The 19,313-nt window shown below is 45.4% G+C and overlaps 1 protein-coding gene across 5 annotated transcripts in view; it reads right to left on the reverse strand.

Moving 5' to 3' along the window:
- Positions 1-1,079: 1,079 nt before the first annotated feature.
- VWA2 (von Willebrand factor A domain containing 2) overlaps positions 1,080-19,313 on the reverse strand; it is a 55,362-nt gene continuing 37,128 nt past the window's right edge. For 4 of the 5 annotated variants that reach the window (XM_056530152.1, XM_056530153.1, XM_056530154.1 and 1 more), the window contains 6 exons: positions 17,886-17,941; positions 16,108-16,215; positions 13,867-14,445; positions 9,380-9,931; positions 4,957-5,079; positions 1,453-1,592 (listed from right to left, as the gene is read on the reverse strand). In XM_056530152.1, the coding sequence (XP_056386127.1) occupies positions 1,468-1,592; positions 4,957-5,079; positions 9,380-9,931; positions 13,867-14,445; positions 16,108-16,215; positions 17,886-17,941 (1,543 nt within the window). In that variant the 3' untranslated portion in view covers positions 1,453-1,467. Of the gene's footprint in view, positions 1,184-1,408; positions 1,593-4,956; positions 5,080-9,379; positions 9,932-13,866; positions 14,446-16,107; positions 16,216-17,885; positions 17,942-19,313 lie in introns of those variants that run through there. The other variant, XR_008846269.1, reaches the window with a different exon arrangement.

Genomic DNA, 19,313 nt, shown 5'->3' on the forward strand with positions numbered 1-19,313 from the left:
TTCTGCTGTTACATCATGTCTTATCCTCCAGTCATCTCCAGAGCTGCACTCACTATTCTGCTGTTACATCATGTCTTATCCTCCAGCCACCTCCAGAGCTGCACTCACTATTCTGCTGTTACATTATGTCTTATCCTCCAGTCACCTCCAGAGCTGCACTCACTATTCTGCTGTTACATTATGTCTTATCCTCCAGTCACCTCCAGATCTGCACTCACTATTCTGCTGTTACATCATGTCTTTTCCTCCAGTCATCTCCAGAGCTGCATTCGCTATTCTGCCGTTATATCAGGTCTTATCCTCCAGTCACCTCCAGAGCTGCACTCACTATTCTGCTGTTACATCATGTCTTATCCTCCAGAGCTGAACTCACAATTCTGCTGTTATATCATGTCTTATCCACCAGTCACCTCCAGATCCTCCAGTCATCTTCAGAGTTGCACTCACTATTCTGCTGTTACATCATGTCTTATCCTCCAGTCATCTCCAGAGCTGCACTCACTATTCTGCTGTTACATCATGTCTTATCCTCCAGCCACCTCCAGAGCTGCACTCACTATTCTGCTGTTACATTATGTCTTATCCTCCAGTCATCTCCAGAGCTGCACTCACTATTCTGCTGTTACATCATGTCTTATCCTCCAGCCACCTCCAGAGCTGCACTCACTATTCTGCTGTTACATCATGTCTTTTCCTCCAGTCATCTCCAGAGCTGCATTCGCTATTCTGCCGTTATATCAGGTCTTATCCTCCAGTCACCTCCAGAGCTGCACTCACTATTCTGCTGTTACATCATGTCTTATCCTCCAGAGCTGAACTCACAATTCTGCTGTTATATCATGTCTTATCCACCAGTCACCTCCAGATCTGCACTCACTATTCTGCTGTTACATCATGTCTTTTCCTCCAGTCATCTCCAGAGCTGCACTCACTATTCTGCTGTATCTTTGCTCTCATGCTGCAGAGCTTCGCACCTCTTTATTGCCGCGGCTGCTTCGCTCTTCACAATTTAGTGTATTTTCATCTCTACACAGAATTGTGAATACAGCTCCGGAGGGGAGAGGAGTAAAGCACGGCCAGCAGACTGTTCCACAGAAATATGTATTATCTCTGTATATTTCTGCCATAATTAATGTTTTTCTGTCCTGTTGCGGTTCTATCGGTGGTCACCTGGGAACTCATCCTAGATAAAGCAAATTTAAAGGTGAGAACCAATATGGCCGCCCACCCCAGAACCAGAACCGTGCGATATTCAGAGATTAGTAGTCAGATCACAAACGTTCTGGATCATAAGGTCCCAGATCATAGGAATTCCAGTGTGGTTACAATGTATCATCAGGTGAGGTTCTGATCTGTCGCCCCCTGGTGCCCACAGGGCAGCGTTACCCCGGTGGGTGATTCTCAGTACCTGTCAGCTGGATGGATGAAGCAGTGTCAGCTCTGCGCTTCACCCTCTGTACACGGAGGTTACGGCGTCTGCGGAGAGGACCTGCGGCTGGATAACGCCGGGGCGCGCCCATGTGACCCAAGTGAGTGTCGCGGCCTTCGTCTTTGTAATCCCAGGGGCCAATGAGCGTCTCCTCTGAGGATCCCTGTAAATAAGATGGAGACAATGGGGGAGATTTATCAATACCTGTGCAGAAAAGTTACCCAGTTGCCCATAGCAACCAATCAGATCGCTCCTTTCATTTTCGGGTATTTTGGCCACCCTGCCGGTATTTTTATATTACAAATACAGGTAATGCATTGGCCAATATTTATCCAACCAATCCTCCAACTCCCGGAATGTTGCACCATAACCTATACCAGTGTTTCCCAACCAGAGTGCCTCCAGCTGTTGCAAAACTACAACTCCCAGCATGCCTGGACAGCCGTTGGCTGTCCAGGCATGCTGGGAGTTGTAGTTTTGCAACAGCTGGAGACACGCCTGGTTGGGAAACGCTGACCTATACTATATACTACTATATAGACCAACATGCTGAGAGTTGTAATTATGCAACAGCTGGAGGCACTCCTGGTTGGGAAACACTGACCTATAACTATATACTACTATATAGTCCACCATGCTGGGAGTTGTAGTTTTGAAACAGCTGGAGGCACCCCTGGTTGGGAAACACTGACCTATGCTATATACTACTATATAGTCCAACATGCTGGGAGTTGTAGTTTTGCAACAGCTGGAGGCACCCCTGGTTGGGAAACACTGACCTATGCTATATACTACTATATAGTCCAACATGCTGGAAGTTGTAGTTTTGCAACAGCTGGAGGCACCCCTGGTTGGGAAACACTGACCTATCCTATATACTACTATATAGTCCAACATGGTGGGAGTTGTAGTTTTGCAACAGCTGGAGGCACCCCTGGTTGGGAAACACTGACCTATCCTATATACTACTATATAGTCCAACATGGTGGGAGTTGTAGTTTTGCAACAGCTGGAGGCACCCTGGTTGGGAAACACTGGCCTATACTATATACTACTATATAGTCCAACATGATGGGAGTTGTAGTTTTGCAACAGCTGGAGGCACTCCTGGTTTGGAAACACTGACCGATACTGTATACTACTATATAGTCCAACATGCCGGGAGTTGTAGTTTTGCAACAGCTGGAGGCACTCCTGGTTTGGAAACACTGACCTATACTATATACTACTATATAGTCCAACATGGTGGGAGTTGTAGTTTTGCAACAGCTGGAGGCACTCCTGGTTTGGAAACACTGACCGATACTGTATACTACTATATAGTCCAACATGCCGGGAGTTGTAGTTTTGTAACAGCTGGAGGCACCCCTGGTTGGGAAACACTGACCCATACTATATACTACTATATAGTCCAACATGCTGGGAGTTGTAGTTTTGCAACAGCTGGAGGCACCTCTGGTTGGGAAACACTGACCTATACTATATACTACTATATAGTCCAACATGCTGGGAGTTGTAGTTTTCGTTTGGGGCATCTGTTGAGCCACAGGCTGTATCAGGGCATGCTGGGAGTTGTAGTTTTTAACTGCAACTCCCGAATTTAATTTAATAAAGCGATAAAGTCCCATCAAAACAAAAATGTTACTGCTTAAAACTACAGATCAGGGCGAAAAAATGACCCTCATCCAGGCCCCGTATAAGGAGGAATAAAAAAAAGTTATAGGGATCAGAATAGGACAAAATTTCCCCCACATATGTGTATCCTGTGATGTCACGCATATATAATTAATTATGCAAATTAGCAAGGCTGGTATTTTTATTTTTTGCAAGAAAGGTGGCGACCCTATTCAGAGGGCGTTTAAAAATGAAAGAAGCGATATGCACCACTTTCCCTCTATACAGGTTTTGGTAACTCTCCCCTAATGTCCTTACAAGACAAGAACATGAGGGAAAAAAATCCCCTGCAGGGGCCACAATGGCGCAATGAGGGGGTGAACGGATAATGGTAAGCACCAGCTCACCCGGGGAGGAGGACCCCCGCAGCACATGGTACAGTCCCACTGACACATCGGGGGGAGATTTATCAAAACCTGTGCAAAGGAAAAGCTGCAGAGTTGCCCATAGCAACCAATCAGATCGCTGCTTTCATTTTGCAGAGGCCTTGTTTAAAATGAAAGCAGCGATCTGATTGGTTGCTATGGGCAACTGGGCAACCTTTTTATAAATCTCCCCCATTGGCCCTCATTTACATGTTTTGTCGCTTTGTGTGCCAGAAATTCTGTCTGCACCAGAATGTGCGCCAAAATTGAAAAATAACCTAACTTTCCATTTGACTAAGAACCCCCCCCCCCCCAAAAAAAAGGGGCGTGGCCGTCATGGGAAAAAGGGGCGTGTTCCCGACATTTTCACAAAAAAACAACATATTTACTAAGGTTTCCACATAAAATGTGGTGGATTTGAGCTGAGGAAAACCCGACAGATCAGAACAGGTGTAAAAAAAAGCAAAATGTAGGGAAAAGTGCAAAATGTAGGGAAACCTTAGTAAATACCGTGGAATTTTTTTTTTATGGAATTAACAGGGCTGTGGAGTCGGAGTCAGATGAAATTTTGGGTACCTGGAGTCGGCAAACAATGTACCGACTCTGACTCCGACTAAATTTAGATTGGAATAAAAAAAAAAAAAAAGCAAGTTTAAATGCCACAATTCACAAAAAGTTATAATTAAAGGGGTACTCCGCTGCCCTGTGTCGGAAGCTCTGCTCCCCAGCGTCCGGAAGTTTATTGTTCCGGACGCTTTGTGTGTGGGCTTCCGTGTTCAGGGTCGCCCCTCGTGACGTCACGCCCGCCCCCTAGTGATGTCACGCCCGCCCCCTCAACGAAAGTCTATGGGAAGGGGGCGTGACAGCCGTCGTGGCCCCTTCCCATAGACTTTCGCTGAGGGGGCGGGCGGGCGTGACGTCACGAGGGGCGGCCCCGAACACGGAAGCCCGCACACAGCTTCCGGAACAATAACTTCCGGACGCTGGGGAGCGGAGCTCCAACAGCAAGGTAATGGAGTACCCCTTTAAACTGTCCAATACAGTAGACTGTTGGCTTCCCAGCCAGTAGTCCTGTGGTAATGACAGGTATGTTGCCATATTAATACAGAGTCGGAAAATTTATCTACTGACTCCACAGCCCTGGGAATTAAAGGGGTACTCCACTGCTCAGCATTTGCCAAACGCTGGAGCCGACGCCAGGAGCTTGTGACGTCATAGCCCCGCCCCCTCATAACGTCACGCCCCACCCCCTCAATGCAAGTCTATGGGAGGGGGCGTGACGGCTGTCACGCCCCCTCCCATAGACTTGCATTGAGGGGGGCAGGGAGTGACATCATGAAGGGGCGGGGCTATGGAGTCCCGGCTCCAGTGTTCCGAACTGTTTATTCCTAACACTGAGCAGCGGAGTACCCCTTTAAAACCCACAAAGAGACCTACGCAACGCTCTTAGTAAATCAGGGACGCTGTCACAGAAGCGCTGATACTTACGGGTCTCGCAGTGCGGTCCGTCCCATCCGTCGCACTCACAGCGGTAGCTGCCCGGCCCCAGGACGCACACCCCACCGTTCATACAGGGGTTCGGCTTACACAGGTCCACTTTGTTCTTCGCTTCTAAAAAAATAATGAACATAGGTACAACGACTCCGCAGACGGTATCAAACATGAGGCATGATCAAAATGAAAAGAAGCAATCTGATTGGTTGCTATCGGGCAGACCGTACCACACACACAATAGGATTAGATTCTGCAGTTTAGTAGACAGCATTACACATTAGATCAGTGTTTCCCAACCAGGGTACCTCCAGCTGTTGCGAAACTACAACTCTCAGCATGCCCGGACAGCCAAAGGCTGTCCGGGCATGCTGGGAGTTGTAGTTTCGCAACAGCTGGAGGCACCCTGGTTGGGAAACACTGCACGATATGCTTAACCCCTTAACAATGGACGTAAATGTATGTCATGAGGACGTGGTACTTAAAGCACCATGACGTACATTTACGCGACGCCTTGACTGCGAGCACTTTTCTCTATCGCGCGGATGTCCGCCCTTAACCCCTCAGATGCCGTAATCAATACAGATCACGGCATTTGCGGCAGTGCGGTCACTTTCAATGGATGATCAGATCGCCCGCAGCGCTGCCGCGGGGATCTGATCATCCAGCATGGCGGCCGGAGCCAGGTGAGGGGACCTCCAGCCGCCATGCTGGATGATCGGATCCCCGGGGAAGCGCTGCGGGCGATCTGATCATCTCCCGGGGTCTCCTGCTCTGGTCTGAGGTTGAGTAGACGATCACGGATACTACTGATCAGTGCTATGTCCTATACATAGCACTGATCAGTATTAGCAATCAAACGATTGCTATAGATAGTCCCCTATGAGGACTATTAAAGTGTAGAAAGAAAAGTAAAAAAAAAAAAAAAAATGTGAAAAATCCCCTCCCCCAATAAAAATTTAAAATGTCCTTTTTCCCATTTTACCCCCATAAAGTGTTAAAAAAAAAAAATTAATACACATATTGGGTATCGCCGTGTGCGTAAATGTCCGAACTATTAAAATATATGGTGAACAGTGAACGTAAAAAAAAAAATTTAAAAAAAAGGGGAAAAATTGCTACTTTTTTGCCACATTTTATAAAAAAAATATAATGATAAAAAAAAATGTACATTTTATAACCACAAATATGGTATCAATAAAAAGTACAGATCATGGCGCAAAAAATTAGCCCTCATACCGCCGCTTATACGGAAAAATGAAAAAGTTATTGGTCGTCAAAATAGAAGGATTTTAAACATACTAATTTGGTTAAAAAGTTTGCGATTTTTATTAGGCGCAACAGTAATAGAAAAGTATGTAATAATGGGTATCATTTTAATCGTATCGACCCCCAGAATAAAGAACACGTAATTTTTACCATAAATTGTACGGCGTGAAAACAAAACCTTCCAAAATTTGCAAAACTGCGCTTTTCTTTTTAATTTACCCATTTACCCACACAAATAGTATTTTTTTGGTTGCGCCATACATTTTATGGTAAAATTAGTGATTTCATTACGCAGGACAACTGGTCACGCAAAAAACAAGCCCTCATACTAGTCTGTGGATGAAAATATAAAAGAGTTACGATTTTTAGAGGTGGAAAAAACGAAAATGCTAAAATAAAATTGGCCTGGTCCATAAATACAGTATTTTGACAGACAGTATCACACACGATAAGATTAGATACAGCAACTCAGCTGACAGTATCACACACGATAGCATTAGATTCTGCAGCTCAGCATGTGGTGTCCCAGTGCGCAACACACCAGTCTTCCTGACCTGTCAGGTGGCTGTCACCTAACGTGTTTGCCGCGGGCCCATTACTCAGGTTTATATATGTGTAATCTATTTCACTGTAAAATGTAATGTCAATGTCCTAAGGGGTAAATTTGTTTGGGTAGGAGGATGCTCAGGTGATCACATGTTTGCTTCAGCCAAATCAGGGCTAGACTGGGAGAAGCTAGTCAGTCTGGAGTCAGTGTTGAGAGGAGAGTAGTGGTCACCTTCAGGCCTCTGTGTGGACCTGTAGCTCACCACATAAGGACAGGCCCAGTAGGTCAAGTTGCAACACTAATCTGTTCCTAAGCGACAGCAGCCTTTAGAAAATCCTGCCGATCAGGCATGTCAAGTTCCAAAATGACAACCGGAGACAGAAAGCCTAAGGCAACTCTGGTCCAAATAGGTCCATTTCTGGCGGTAAGCCCTAATACAGGAATCCTAAGTGAAGAGCAGAGTCAGCTCCAAAGTCTTATACAAGAAAGCAGTCAAGTTCCGATCAGTCTAAAGTAAATCTTAGCAGGTAAGAAGCTAGTCAGCCAGTGAGTACTACAAGTCCCATAGTGTCTAGAAGCAACAGTGATCCCTAAAGCATTCTCCAGTGAGTAAAATTTAGTAGTTTCCGTAACCCTGCATCTGTGGTCATTTGGCCCAGGAAGCTACCATCCTTGGAGTGTGGAGGTTAACACTACCCTGGCGTAACAAACTCTACTTTAAATCACAAAAACCCCAAAATGAAGGGGAGGCAGGAATTTCAATCCGAATAATTTACAAAACCCCAGGGCACTAAAACCCCTTCTTAAACCTTCCCTATAAAACTTAACTTTTATTACTTATCCAAGAATAAAATCGTGTATGGTGACAAACGTGTGTGTTAAAAGAATAATACTGTCACTGACTAAACTCTACGTTAGTCACATCCCCCCACCAGTACTACATACACACCATCACCTCAAGTAGCAAGAAAACAGTATCACACAAGGCAGAATTAGATACAGCAGATCAGACAACAGTATCACACATGGAAGGATTAGATACAGCAGATTAGCAGACAGTATCACACATGGCAGGATTAGATAAAGCAGATTAGCAGACAGTATCACACATGGCAGGATTAGATACAGCAGATTAGCAGACAGTATCACACATGGCAGGATTAGATACAGCAGATTAGCAGACAGTATCACACATGGCAGGATTAGATACAACAGATTAGCAAACAGTATCACACACAATAGCATAAGATTCTGCAGCTCAGTGGACAGCATCATATATAACAGGATTAGATACAGCAGACAGTATCACACATGGCAGGATTAGGTACAGCAGACAGTATCACACATGGCAGGATTAGGTACAGCAGACAGTATCACACATGGCAGGATTAGGTACAGCAGCCAGTATCACACATGGCAGGATTACATTTTGCAGCTCAGCAGAAAGTATCACCATGGCAGGATTAGATTCAGCAGACAGTATCACACATGGCAGGATTAGATACAGCAGATTAGCATACAGTATCACATATGGCAGGATTAGATAAAGCAGATTAGCAAACAGTATCACACATGATAGGATTAGATCCAGCAGATTAGCAGACAGTATCACATATGGCAGGATTGGATACAGCAGATTAGCATACAGTATCACACATGGCAGGATTAGATACAGCAGATTAGCAGACAGTATCACACATGGCAGGATTAGATACAGCAGATTAGCAGACAGTATCACACATGGCAGGATTAGATACAGCAGATTAGCAGACAGTATCACACATGGCAGGATTAGATACAGCAGATTAGCAGACAGTATTACACATGGCAGGATTAGATACAGCAGATTAGCAGACAGTATCACACATGGCAGGATTAGATACAGCAGATTAGCAGACAGTATCACACATAAGAGCATTAGATTCTGCAGCTCAGTGGTCAGCATCATATCTAACAGGATTAGATACAGCAGACAGTATCACACATGGCAAGATTGGATACAGCAGACAGTATCACACATGGCAGGATTAGATACAGCAGATTAGCAGACAGTATCACATATGGCAGGATTAGATACAGCAGATTAGCAGACAGTATCACACATGGCAGGATTAGATACATCAGACATTATCACATATGGCAGGATTAGATACAGCAGATTAGCAGACAGTATCACACATGGCAGGATTAGATACAGCAGATTAGCAGACAGTATCACACATGGCAGGATTAGATACAGCAGACAGTATCACACATGGCAGGATTAGATACAGCAGCTTGTTAGACAATCACACACATGATAGGATCAGAATCAGTGGCTCAGCAGACAGTATCCCACAGGTAAGGCTTAGATACATTAACCAAGCACTACAAGGTCTCCGGGTGCAGTAGTCTGCACGGTACACTTTTGGTGTCTCAGGAGCCCATGGGTCAACGACCTCCGTCACAAAAAGTGATGTCTACATCAGTGGTCTCCAATCCGTGGACCATCAGATGTTGCACAACTACAACTCCCAGCATGCCCGGACAGCCTTCGGCTGTCCGGGCATGCTGGGAGTTGTAGTTTTGCAACAGCTGTAGATCCACAAGAAGCGTCCCTCTCACCTTCGCACACGCTCTGGACCACGGCGTCTTCGTACTGGCTCAGGGCGTCGTGGTTGGGCACGTGGGTGAGGTAGTTCTCCGATCCGGCGATGCGCAGTAATAGGCTCCTATGGATTTTCCCGATTCCCACAGCGAAGACGGAGATTCCATTATCCCGCAGTTTCTGGGCGGGGACGGCAGCGTCCTCAGAGCCGCGGCCATCGGTCACCAGGACCACCGCCTTCTTCACCCCGGGACGAGCCCCTTTCTGGATAGTCATCACCTCGTTGTAGACATGAAGGAGAGCGCCTCCAGTGGAGGGTGGGCCCCCGCGGTACTGCACCCGGTTGATGGCGTGAAGGAGGCTGGAACTGGTCTCGTGGGCGTCAAGTCCGAAAACGGTCAGCGGCTGACTGCCATACGTGACCAGAGCCACCTGGGTGACATCGCGGTTAATGTCAAACTGGAGGGAGACCATGGTCAGGAAGTTCAGCACCCGGAGGAAGTTCTCAGGACCAACGGCGGACGAGGCGTCCATCACTAGGACCAGGTCCAAGGGCTGCGCCTGACAACCTGTGGGAAATAAAAGGGTTAATACAGCCACAGGTTTAAAGGGGAACTCCAGTTTTCTTTATAAGAGTCTTCAACTACTTTGCTTTACTGATCTTGTTCTGATCTAAGTTACATCACGTCTTATACACCAGACACATCCAGAGCTGCACTCACTATTCTGCTGTTATATCATGTCTTATACACCAGTCACATCCAGAGCTGCACTCACTATTCTGCTGTTATATCATGTCTTATACACCAGACACATCCAGAGCTGCACTCACTATTCTGCTGTTACATCACGTCTCATACACCAGTCACATCCAGAGCTGCACTCACTATTCTGCTGTTACATCACGTCTTATACACCAGTCACCTCCAGAGCTGCACTCACTATTCTGCTGTTACATCACGTCTTATACACCAGTCACCTCCAGAGCTGCACTCACTATTCTGCTGTTACATCACGTCTTATACACCAGTCACCTCCAGAGCTGCACTCACTATTCTGCTGTTACATCACGTCTTATACACCAGTCACCTCCAGAGCTGCACTCACTATTCTGCTGTTACATCACGTCTTATACACCAGTCACTTCCAGAGCTGCACTCACTATTCTGCTGTTACATCACGTCTTATACACCAGTCACCTCCAGAGCTGCACTCACTATTCTGCTGTTACATCATGTCTTATACACCAGTCACATCCAGAGCTGCACTCACTATTCTGCTGTTACATCATGTCTTATACACCAGTCACATCCAGAGCTGCACTCACTATTCTGCTGTTACATCACGTCTTATACACCAGACACATCCAGAGCTACACTCACTATTCTGCTGTTACATCACGTCTCATACACCAGTCACATCCAGAGCTGCACTCACTATTCTGCTGTTACATCACGTCTTATACACAAGTCACATCCAGAGCTGCACTCACTATTCTGCTGTTACATCACGTCTTATACACCAGTCACATCCAGAGCTGCACTCACTATTCTGCTGTTACATCACGTCTTATACACCAGTCACATCCAGAGCTGCACTGACTATTCTGCTGTTACATCACGTCTTATACACCAGTCACATCCAGAGCTGCACTCACTATTCTGCTGTTACATCACGTCTTATAGACCTTTCAAATCCAGAGCTGCACTCACTATTCTGCTGTTACATCATGTCTTATACCCCAGTCACCTCCAGAGCTGCACTCACTATTCTGTTGTTACATCACATCTTATACCCCAGTCACATCCAGAACTGCACTCAATATTCTGCTGTTACATCATGTCTTATCCACCAGTCACCTCCAGAGCTGCACTCACTGTTCTGCTGTTACATCATGTCTTATCCTTCAGAGCTGCACTATTTTGCTGTTACATCATGCCTTATACCCCAGTCACCTTCAAAGCTGCACTCACTATTCTGCCCTTACATTAGGTCTTATACTCCAGTCACCTCCAGAGCTGCACTCAAGTCTGCTGTTACATCATGTGTTATCCTCCAGTCACCTATAGAGCTGCAGTCACTATTCTGCTGTTATATTATGTCTTATCCTCCAAATCTACAGTCACTATTCTGCTGGTTTGGTGTTACCAAAAAGTAATGCATTGTGGGAGCTCAGGTGACAATGACACGGTCAGTGCTCGGCTGTCACATAACAGACTGTAGGGTGTATGAACTACAGGACAAAGACAGAATTGTAAATGCAGCTCTGGAGTATAAGGTATGATGTAACAGCTAATAGTGAGTGCAGCTCTGGAGGTGACTGGAGGATAAGACATGATGTAACAGCAGAATAGTGAGTGCAGCTCTGGAGGTGACTGGAGGATAAGACATGATGTAACAGCAGAATAGTGAGTGCAGCTCTGGAGGTGACTGGAGGATAAGACATGATGTAACAGCAGAATAGTGACTGTAGCTCTGGAGGTGACTGGAGGATAAGACATGATGTAACAGCAGAATAGTGACTGTAGCTCTGGAGGTGACTGGAGGATAAGACATGATGTAACAGCAGAATAGTGAGTGTAGCTCTGGAGGTGACTGGAGGATAAGACATGATGTAACAGCAGAATAGTGAGTGCAGCTCTGGAGGTGACTGGAGGATAAGACATGATGTAACAGCAGAATAGTGAGTGTAGCTCTGGAGGTGACTGGAGGATAAGACATGATGTAACAGCAGAATAGTGAGTGCAGCTCTGGAGGTGACTGGAGGATAAGACATGATGTAACAGCAGAATAGTGAGTGCAGCTCTGGAGGTGACTGGAGGATAAGACATGATGTAACAGCAGAATAGTGAGTGCAGCTCTGGAGGTGACTGGAGGATAAGGCATGATGTAAAAGCAGAAGAGTGAGTGCAGCTCTGGAGGTGACTGGAGGATAAGACATGATGTAACAGCAGAATAGTGAGTGCAGCTCTGGAGGTGACTGGAGGATAAGACATGATGTAACAGCAGAACAGTGAGTGCAGCTCTGGAGGTGACTGGAGGATAAGACATGATGTAACAGCAGAACATTGAGTGCAGCTCTGGAGGTGACTGGAGGATAAGACATGATGTAATAGCAGAATAATGAGTGCAGCTCTGGAGGTGACTGGAGGATAAGGCATGATGCAACAGCAGAACGGTGAGTGCAGCTCTGGAGGTGAATGGAGTATAAGACATGATGTAACAGAAAAATAGTGAGTGTAGCTTTGGCGGTGACTGGAGGATAAGACATGATGTAACAGCAGAATAGTGAGTGTAGCTCTGGAGGTGACTGGAGGATAAGACATGATGTAACAGCAGAATAGTGAGTGCAGCTATGGAGGTGACTTGAGGATAAGGCATGATGGAACAGCAGAACAGTGAGTGCAGCTCTGGAGGTGACTGGAGGATAAGACATGATGTAACAGCAGAATAGTGAGTGCAGCTCTGGAGGTGACTGGAGGATAAGACATGATATAACAGCAGAATAGTGAGTGCAGCTCTGGAGGTGACTGGAGGATAAGACATGATATAACAGCAGAATAGTGAGTGCAGCTCTGGAGGTGACTGGAGGATAAGACATGATATAACAGCTAATAGTGAGTGCAGCTCTGGAGGTGACTGGAGGATAAGACATGATGTAACAGCAGAATAGTGAGTGCAGCTCTGGAGGTGACTTGAGGATAAGACCTGATGTAACAGCAGAATAGTGAGTGCAGCTCTGGAGGTGACTGGAGGATAAGACATGATGTAACAGCAGAATAGTGAGTGCAGCTCTGGAGGTGACTGGAGGATAAGGCATGATGTAACAGCAGAATAGTGAGTGCAGCTCTGGAGGTGACTTGAGGATAAGACCTGATGTGACAGCAGAATAGTGAGTGCAGCTCTGGAGGTGACTGGAGGATAAGGCATGATGTAACAGCAGAATAGTGAGTGCAGCTCTGGAGGTGACTTGAGGATAAGACCTGATGTGACAGCAGAATAGTGAGTGCAGCTCTGGAGGTGACTGGAGGATAAGACCTGATGTAACAGCAGAATAGTGAGTGAAGCTCTGGAGATGACTTGAGGATAAGACATGATATAACAGCAGAATAGTGAGTGCAGCTCTGGAGGTGACTGGAGGATAAGACATGATGTAATAGCAGAAAAGTGAGTGCAGCTCTGGAGGTGACTGGAGGATAAGACCTGATGTGACAGCAGAATAGTGAGTGCAGCTCTGGAGGTGACTGGAGGATAAGACATGATGTAATAGCAGAATAGTGAGTGCAGCTCTGGAGGTGACTGGAGGATAAGACAAGATGTAATAGCAGAATAGTGAGTGCAGCTCTGGAGGTGACTGGAGGATAAGACCTGATGTAATAGCAGAATAGTGAGTGCAGCTCTGGAGGTGACTGGAGGATAAGACATGATGGAGTACATGCTCCGGTGCCATATGACTCTGCTCTCGTTCCGTCTGTATCCTGCCCCCGGCCGTGGTCGCTCTCACCTTGGATGTCCACGCTGCAGATCCTCTTCTGGAGTTGGGGCAGCTGGTTGAAGAGATGTGGGGGGCTGGAGTAGCCGATCACATTGTGGGGGTTCCCTACAATCTCCATCATCTCCTCCTTGGTGGAGTCATTTGATACCCCGATCAGAAATACCTCGTGGTCCCGAGCGTACTGGGCCGGTTCTTTCACCGGGTCCTGAGACGTGGAGCCGGTCAGTAACACCACCACACGAGGGAGGTCGTCGCGGACGTCAGAGAAGGTCGGGGTGCTCTTGAATCCGTGCTGCGTGACGTACCGCAGGGCTTTCCCAGTGTAGAGGCCTCCGCCCATGAACCTCATGCCGTCCACGTATCTGATCAATTCGCCCACGTTCTCGTATTCATTGATCTTCACCACCATCTGGACCTCGGTGCTGTACTGGGCGACCCCCACATTGACCGGGGAGTCATCGGACAGCGCCCCCTGGAGGAAACGCTTCAGGAACGACTTGTGCTGCATGAAGGTCTCCAGGGAGGAGGAGGACGAGCTGTCCAGCAGGAAGAGGAGGTCGATGTTACACTCCAGGTTCAGGTTAGGAGCTGAAAGGAAAAGAACATAAAAAATACAATGCCAGAAATACATGAATAATTAAAGGGGTACTCTGCCCCTAGACATCTTATCCCCTAGCCAAAGGATAGGGGGTAAGATGTCGGATCGAAGAGCTCCTGCCATTGGGGACCCCCGCGATCTCGGCTGCTGCACCCGCCGTTCGTTTAGGTTCAGCGTGGGAGGATCGTGAGGTCACGGTCGCACCCGCTTGTGACATCATGGCCACGCCCCCTCAATGCAAGTCTATGGGAGGGGCGTGGCATCCGTCATGCCCCCTCCGATAGACTAGCATTGAGGGGGCGTGACAAACAAAAACAGATTTTTTTTTGCAAAAATGCTATATATCCTGATCCCATAGAGATAACAGCAGCAGTATACAGATGGAGCAGGAGGGGAGGTATATAACTACTATATATCCTGATCCCATAGAGATAGAAGCAGTATACAGATAGAGCTGGAGGAGAGGTGTTTAACTACTATATATCCTGATCCCATAAAGATAAAAGCAGCAGTATACAGATGGAGCTGGAGGGGAGGTGTATAAATACTATATATTCTGAACCCATAAAGATAGCAGCAGTATACAGATGGAGCTGGAGGGGAGGTGTATAAATACTATATATCCTCATCCCATAAAGATAGCAGCAGCAGTATACAGAAAGAGCTGGAGGGGAGGTGTATAACTACTATATATCCAGATCCAATAGAGATAGTAGCAGCAGTATACAGATAGAGCTGGAGAGGTGTATAACTACTATATATCCAGATCCCATAGAGAAAGCAGCAGCAGTATACAGATAGAGCTGGAGGGGAGGTGTATAACTACTATATATCCTGATCCTATAGAGATAGCAGCAGTATACAGATAGAGCTGGAGGGGAGGTGTATAACTACTATATATCCAGATCCCATAGAGATAGCAGCAGCAATATACAGATAGAGCTGGAGGGGAGGTGTATAACTACTATATATCCTGATCCTATAGAGATAGCAGCAGCAGCAGTATACAGATAGAGCTGGAGGGGAGGTGTATAACTATTATATATCCTGATCCTATAGAGATAGAAGCAGTATACAGATAGAGCTGGAGGGGAGGTGTATAACTACTATATATCCAGATCCCATTGAGATAGCAGCAGCAATATACAGATAGAGCTGGAGGGGAGGTGTATAACTACTATATATCCTGATCCTATAGAGATAGCAGCAGTATACAGATAGAGCTGGAGGGGAGGTGTATAACTACTATATATCCTATTCCCATAGCAGCAGTATACAGATATAGAGCTGGAGGGGAGGTGTATAACTACTATATATCCTATTCCCATAGCAGCAGTATACAGATATAGAGCTGGAGGGGAGGTGTATAACTACTATATATCCTATTCCCATAGCAGCAGTATACAGATAGAGTTCCTATCTATCAGATAGATAGATACAATAGAAACAAATCCTAAACAATGTGAGGAATACGTCGCGCTTCAGCAGTGAATACATATGTACATTCACTGACAGCCAGCAGAGATCTTGCCCACACACAATTGAAACAAAGTCTCTTTGTTGCAGAGCTTTGTCATTTTCGTCCCGTTGCTACTTTGTAACAATATGTAATAGTATTGTAGGAGATCACACAGGAGGATGGCGTCACGTACAACATTCAGAATCCCCGGCAAATCCGGCAGGACACAGGCAGCGATACTTGTCCATGTCGTCGGGGACGCAGGTGCCCCCGTTCTTACAGGGCTGAGAGTCACAGGGGTCTAAAGAGAAACAAGTGTCATTCTCCCTCCAGTAAAGCTCATTCACATTATCTCTGTAGTTTAGTTTATGCCTTAAAGGGGTACTCTGGTGGAAAACTTTTTTTTTTTTTTTTTTTTTTTTTAAATCAACTGGTGCCAGAAAGTTAAACAGATTTGTAAATTACTTCTATTAAAAAATCTTAATCCCTACAGTACTTATTAGCTTCTGAATACTACAGAGGAAATTATTTTCTTTTTGGAAGACAGAGCTCTCTGCTGACATCATGACCACAGTGCTCTCTGCTGACATCTCTGTCCATTTTAGGAACTGTCCAGAGCAGCATATGTTTTCTATGGGGATTTTCTCCTACTCTGGACAGTTCGTAAAATGGACAGAGATGTCAGCAGAGAGCACTGTGCTCATGATGTCAGGAGAGAGCTCTGTGTTCCAAAAAGAAAAGAATTTCCTCTTTAGTATTCAGCAGCTATTAAGTACTGGAAGGATTAATATTTTTTAATAGAAGTAATTTGCAAAGCTGTTTAACTTTCTGGCACCAGTTGATTTAAAAAATAAAAATAAAAGTTTTCCACCGGAGTACCCCTTTAATGCCTTAGACCCTCATGCTTTTCACTGCAGCTCTGCTTCATTAGAACACCGTTCGGATACTAAATTTGCCTCTTAACCTGCACAGTTTTAAAGGGGTTATCCAGAAAAAAAACACACACACAAATTATATATATAAATCTCAACTGGTTCCAGAGCGTTAAACAGATTTGTAAATGACTTCTATTAAAAAATCTTAATCCTTTCAGTACTTATGAGCTGCTGAAGTTGAGTTTTCTTTTCTGTCTAAGTGCTCTCTGATGACACCTGTCTCGGGAACTGTTCAGAGTAGAGGCAAATCCCCAAAGCAAGCCTCTTCTACTCTGTGCAGTTCCCGAGACAGACAGAGGTGTCAGCAGAGAGCACTGTTGTCAGACAGAAAACAACAACTCAACTTCAGCAGCTGATAATTATTGGAAGGATTAAGATTTTTTTAATCAAAGTAATTTACAAATCTGTTTAACTTTCTGGAGCCAGCCTGTTTGGAAAACACTGTTCTAGTGGAAGGTTTTTAGAGGTGCTGAAAGTCAATGTCAATGACCCTAACACAACATTTAGTTCCGAACGTTGGGTGCGGGCTGCGGGGGTTGACCACGCCACCCTCGTGACATCACGTCACACCCCCTAAATGGGGGCGTGGCAGATTTCAAATGTTTTCCGATCAACTGGTGCCAGAAAGTTAAACAGATTTGTAAATTACTTCTATGTAAAAATCTTAATCCTTCCAGTACTTATCAGCTACTGTATGCTCCAGTCTGGCCACAGTGCTCTCTGCTGCCACGTCTGTTCATGTTCGGAACTGTCCAGAGCAGGATAGGTTTGCTATGGGGATTTGCTTGTACTCTGGACAACTCCTCACATGGACAGAGGTGTCAGCAGAGAGCACTGTGGTCAGACTGGAAAGAACTACACAACTTCATGTGGAGCATACAGCAGCTGATAAGTACTGGAAGGATTAAGATTTTTATACAGAAGTAATTTACAAATCTGTTTAACTTTTTAGCACTAGTTGACTTTATTTTTTTCCCCACCTGAGTACCCCTTTAAAGTGAAATACTCTGGGATTTCCTATAAGTTTAGAGATTACCTGGACACACGGCTCGGGGGCACAGCGCCTCCTGTCTGCTGAAGAAACGCTTCCAGCTGTTGGCAAAAAGAGAAATGACGGATTCCATATAATATGCAGCGGTCAATAATATACATACAGTGATCCCTCAACTTACAATACAATGCTCTTTTCTGGACCATTGTAACTTGAAACCAGACTTAACATACAATGACAGTCCAGATCTGCGAAACATGTCAATGGCCGGAAGATCTGACCAATCAGAATGGGCATTCACTGGTAAAACACGTGTATTACTGAAGTGCATGCACTGACTGGTGTCTGGTAGCACCCCCTACAGTACAGGGAGGTATTACATGTTCTGTACTCTTTACCTGTATTACTGAAGTGTATGCACTGACTGGTGTCTGGTAGCGCCTCCTACAGTACAGGGAGGTATTACATGTTCTGTACTCTTTACCTGTATTACTGAAGTGTATGCACTGACTGGTGTCTGGTAGCACCCCCTACAGTACAGGGAGGTATTACATGTTCTGTACTCTTTACCTGTATTACTGAAGTGTATGCACTGACTGGTGTCTGGTAGCGCCCCCTACAGTACAGGGAGGTATTACATGTTCTGTACTCTTTACCTGTATTACTGAAGTGTATGCACTGACTGGTGTCTGGTAGCGCCTCCTACAGTACAGGGAGGTATTACATGTTCTGTACTCTTTACCTGTATTACTGAAGTGTATGCACTGACTGGTGTCTGGTAGCACCCCCTACAGTACAGGGAGGTATTACATGTTCTGTACTCTTTACCTGTATTACTGAAGTGTATGCACTGACTGGTGTCTGGTAGCGCCCCCTACAGTACAGGGAGGTATTACATGTTCTGTACTCTTTACCTGTATTACTGAAGTGCATGCACTGACTGGTGTCTGGTAGCATGCCCTACAGTACAGGGAGGTATTACATGTTCTGTACTCTTTACCTGTATTACTGAAGTGTTTGCACTGCCTGGTGTCTGGTAGCGCCTCCTACAGTACAGGGAGGTATTACATGTTCTGTACTCTTTACCTGTATTACTGATGTACATGCACTGACCGGTGTCTGGTAAGTACGGTAGTTAAGCATAAAAGACAAAAAAATTATATATATGTGATATCAATTGCTGCAATTCTAAGTACCCAGAGAATACATTTATAGAATACTATTTATACAGCACAAGGAAAGTAATAACATAGAACCCAAAACTAGAATTTTTTTCCAGTTATCCCCTAAAAAGTTAATTGTTTTTGATGCGGGAATACCCCTTTAACTACTTGAATCAGGGAATGGTATTTAGATAATACTATATTAGTAAGTTATAGTCTTATCGCAAATAACAGGATTCAGCGTGTTTTTGTGTGATTCACCACTAACAAAAAGTTGTGTAGTCCTCTCATTGTCAGTGTAGGGTTGTCT

This window comes from Hyla sarda, chromosome 7 (assembly GCF_029499605.1).
Source record: "Hyla sarda isolate aHylSar1 chromosome 7, aHylSar1.hap1, whole genome shotgun sequence".
Taxonomy (NCBI): domain Eukaryota; kingdom Metazoa; phylum Chordata; class Amphibia; order Anura; family Hylidae; genus Hyla; species Hyla sarda.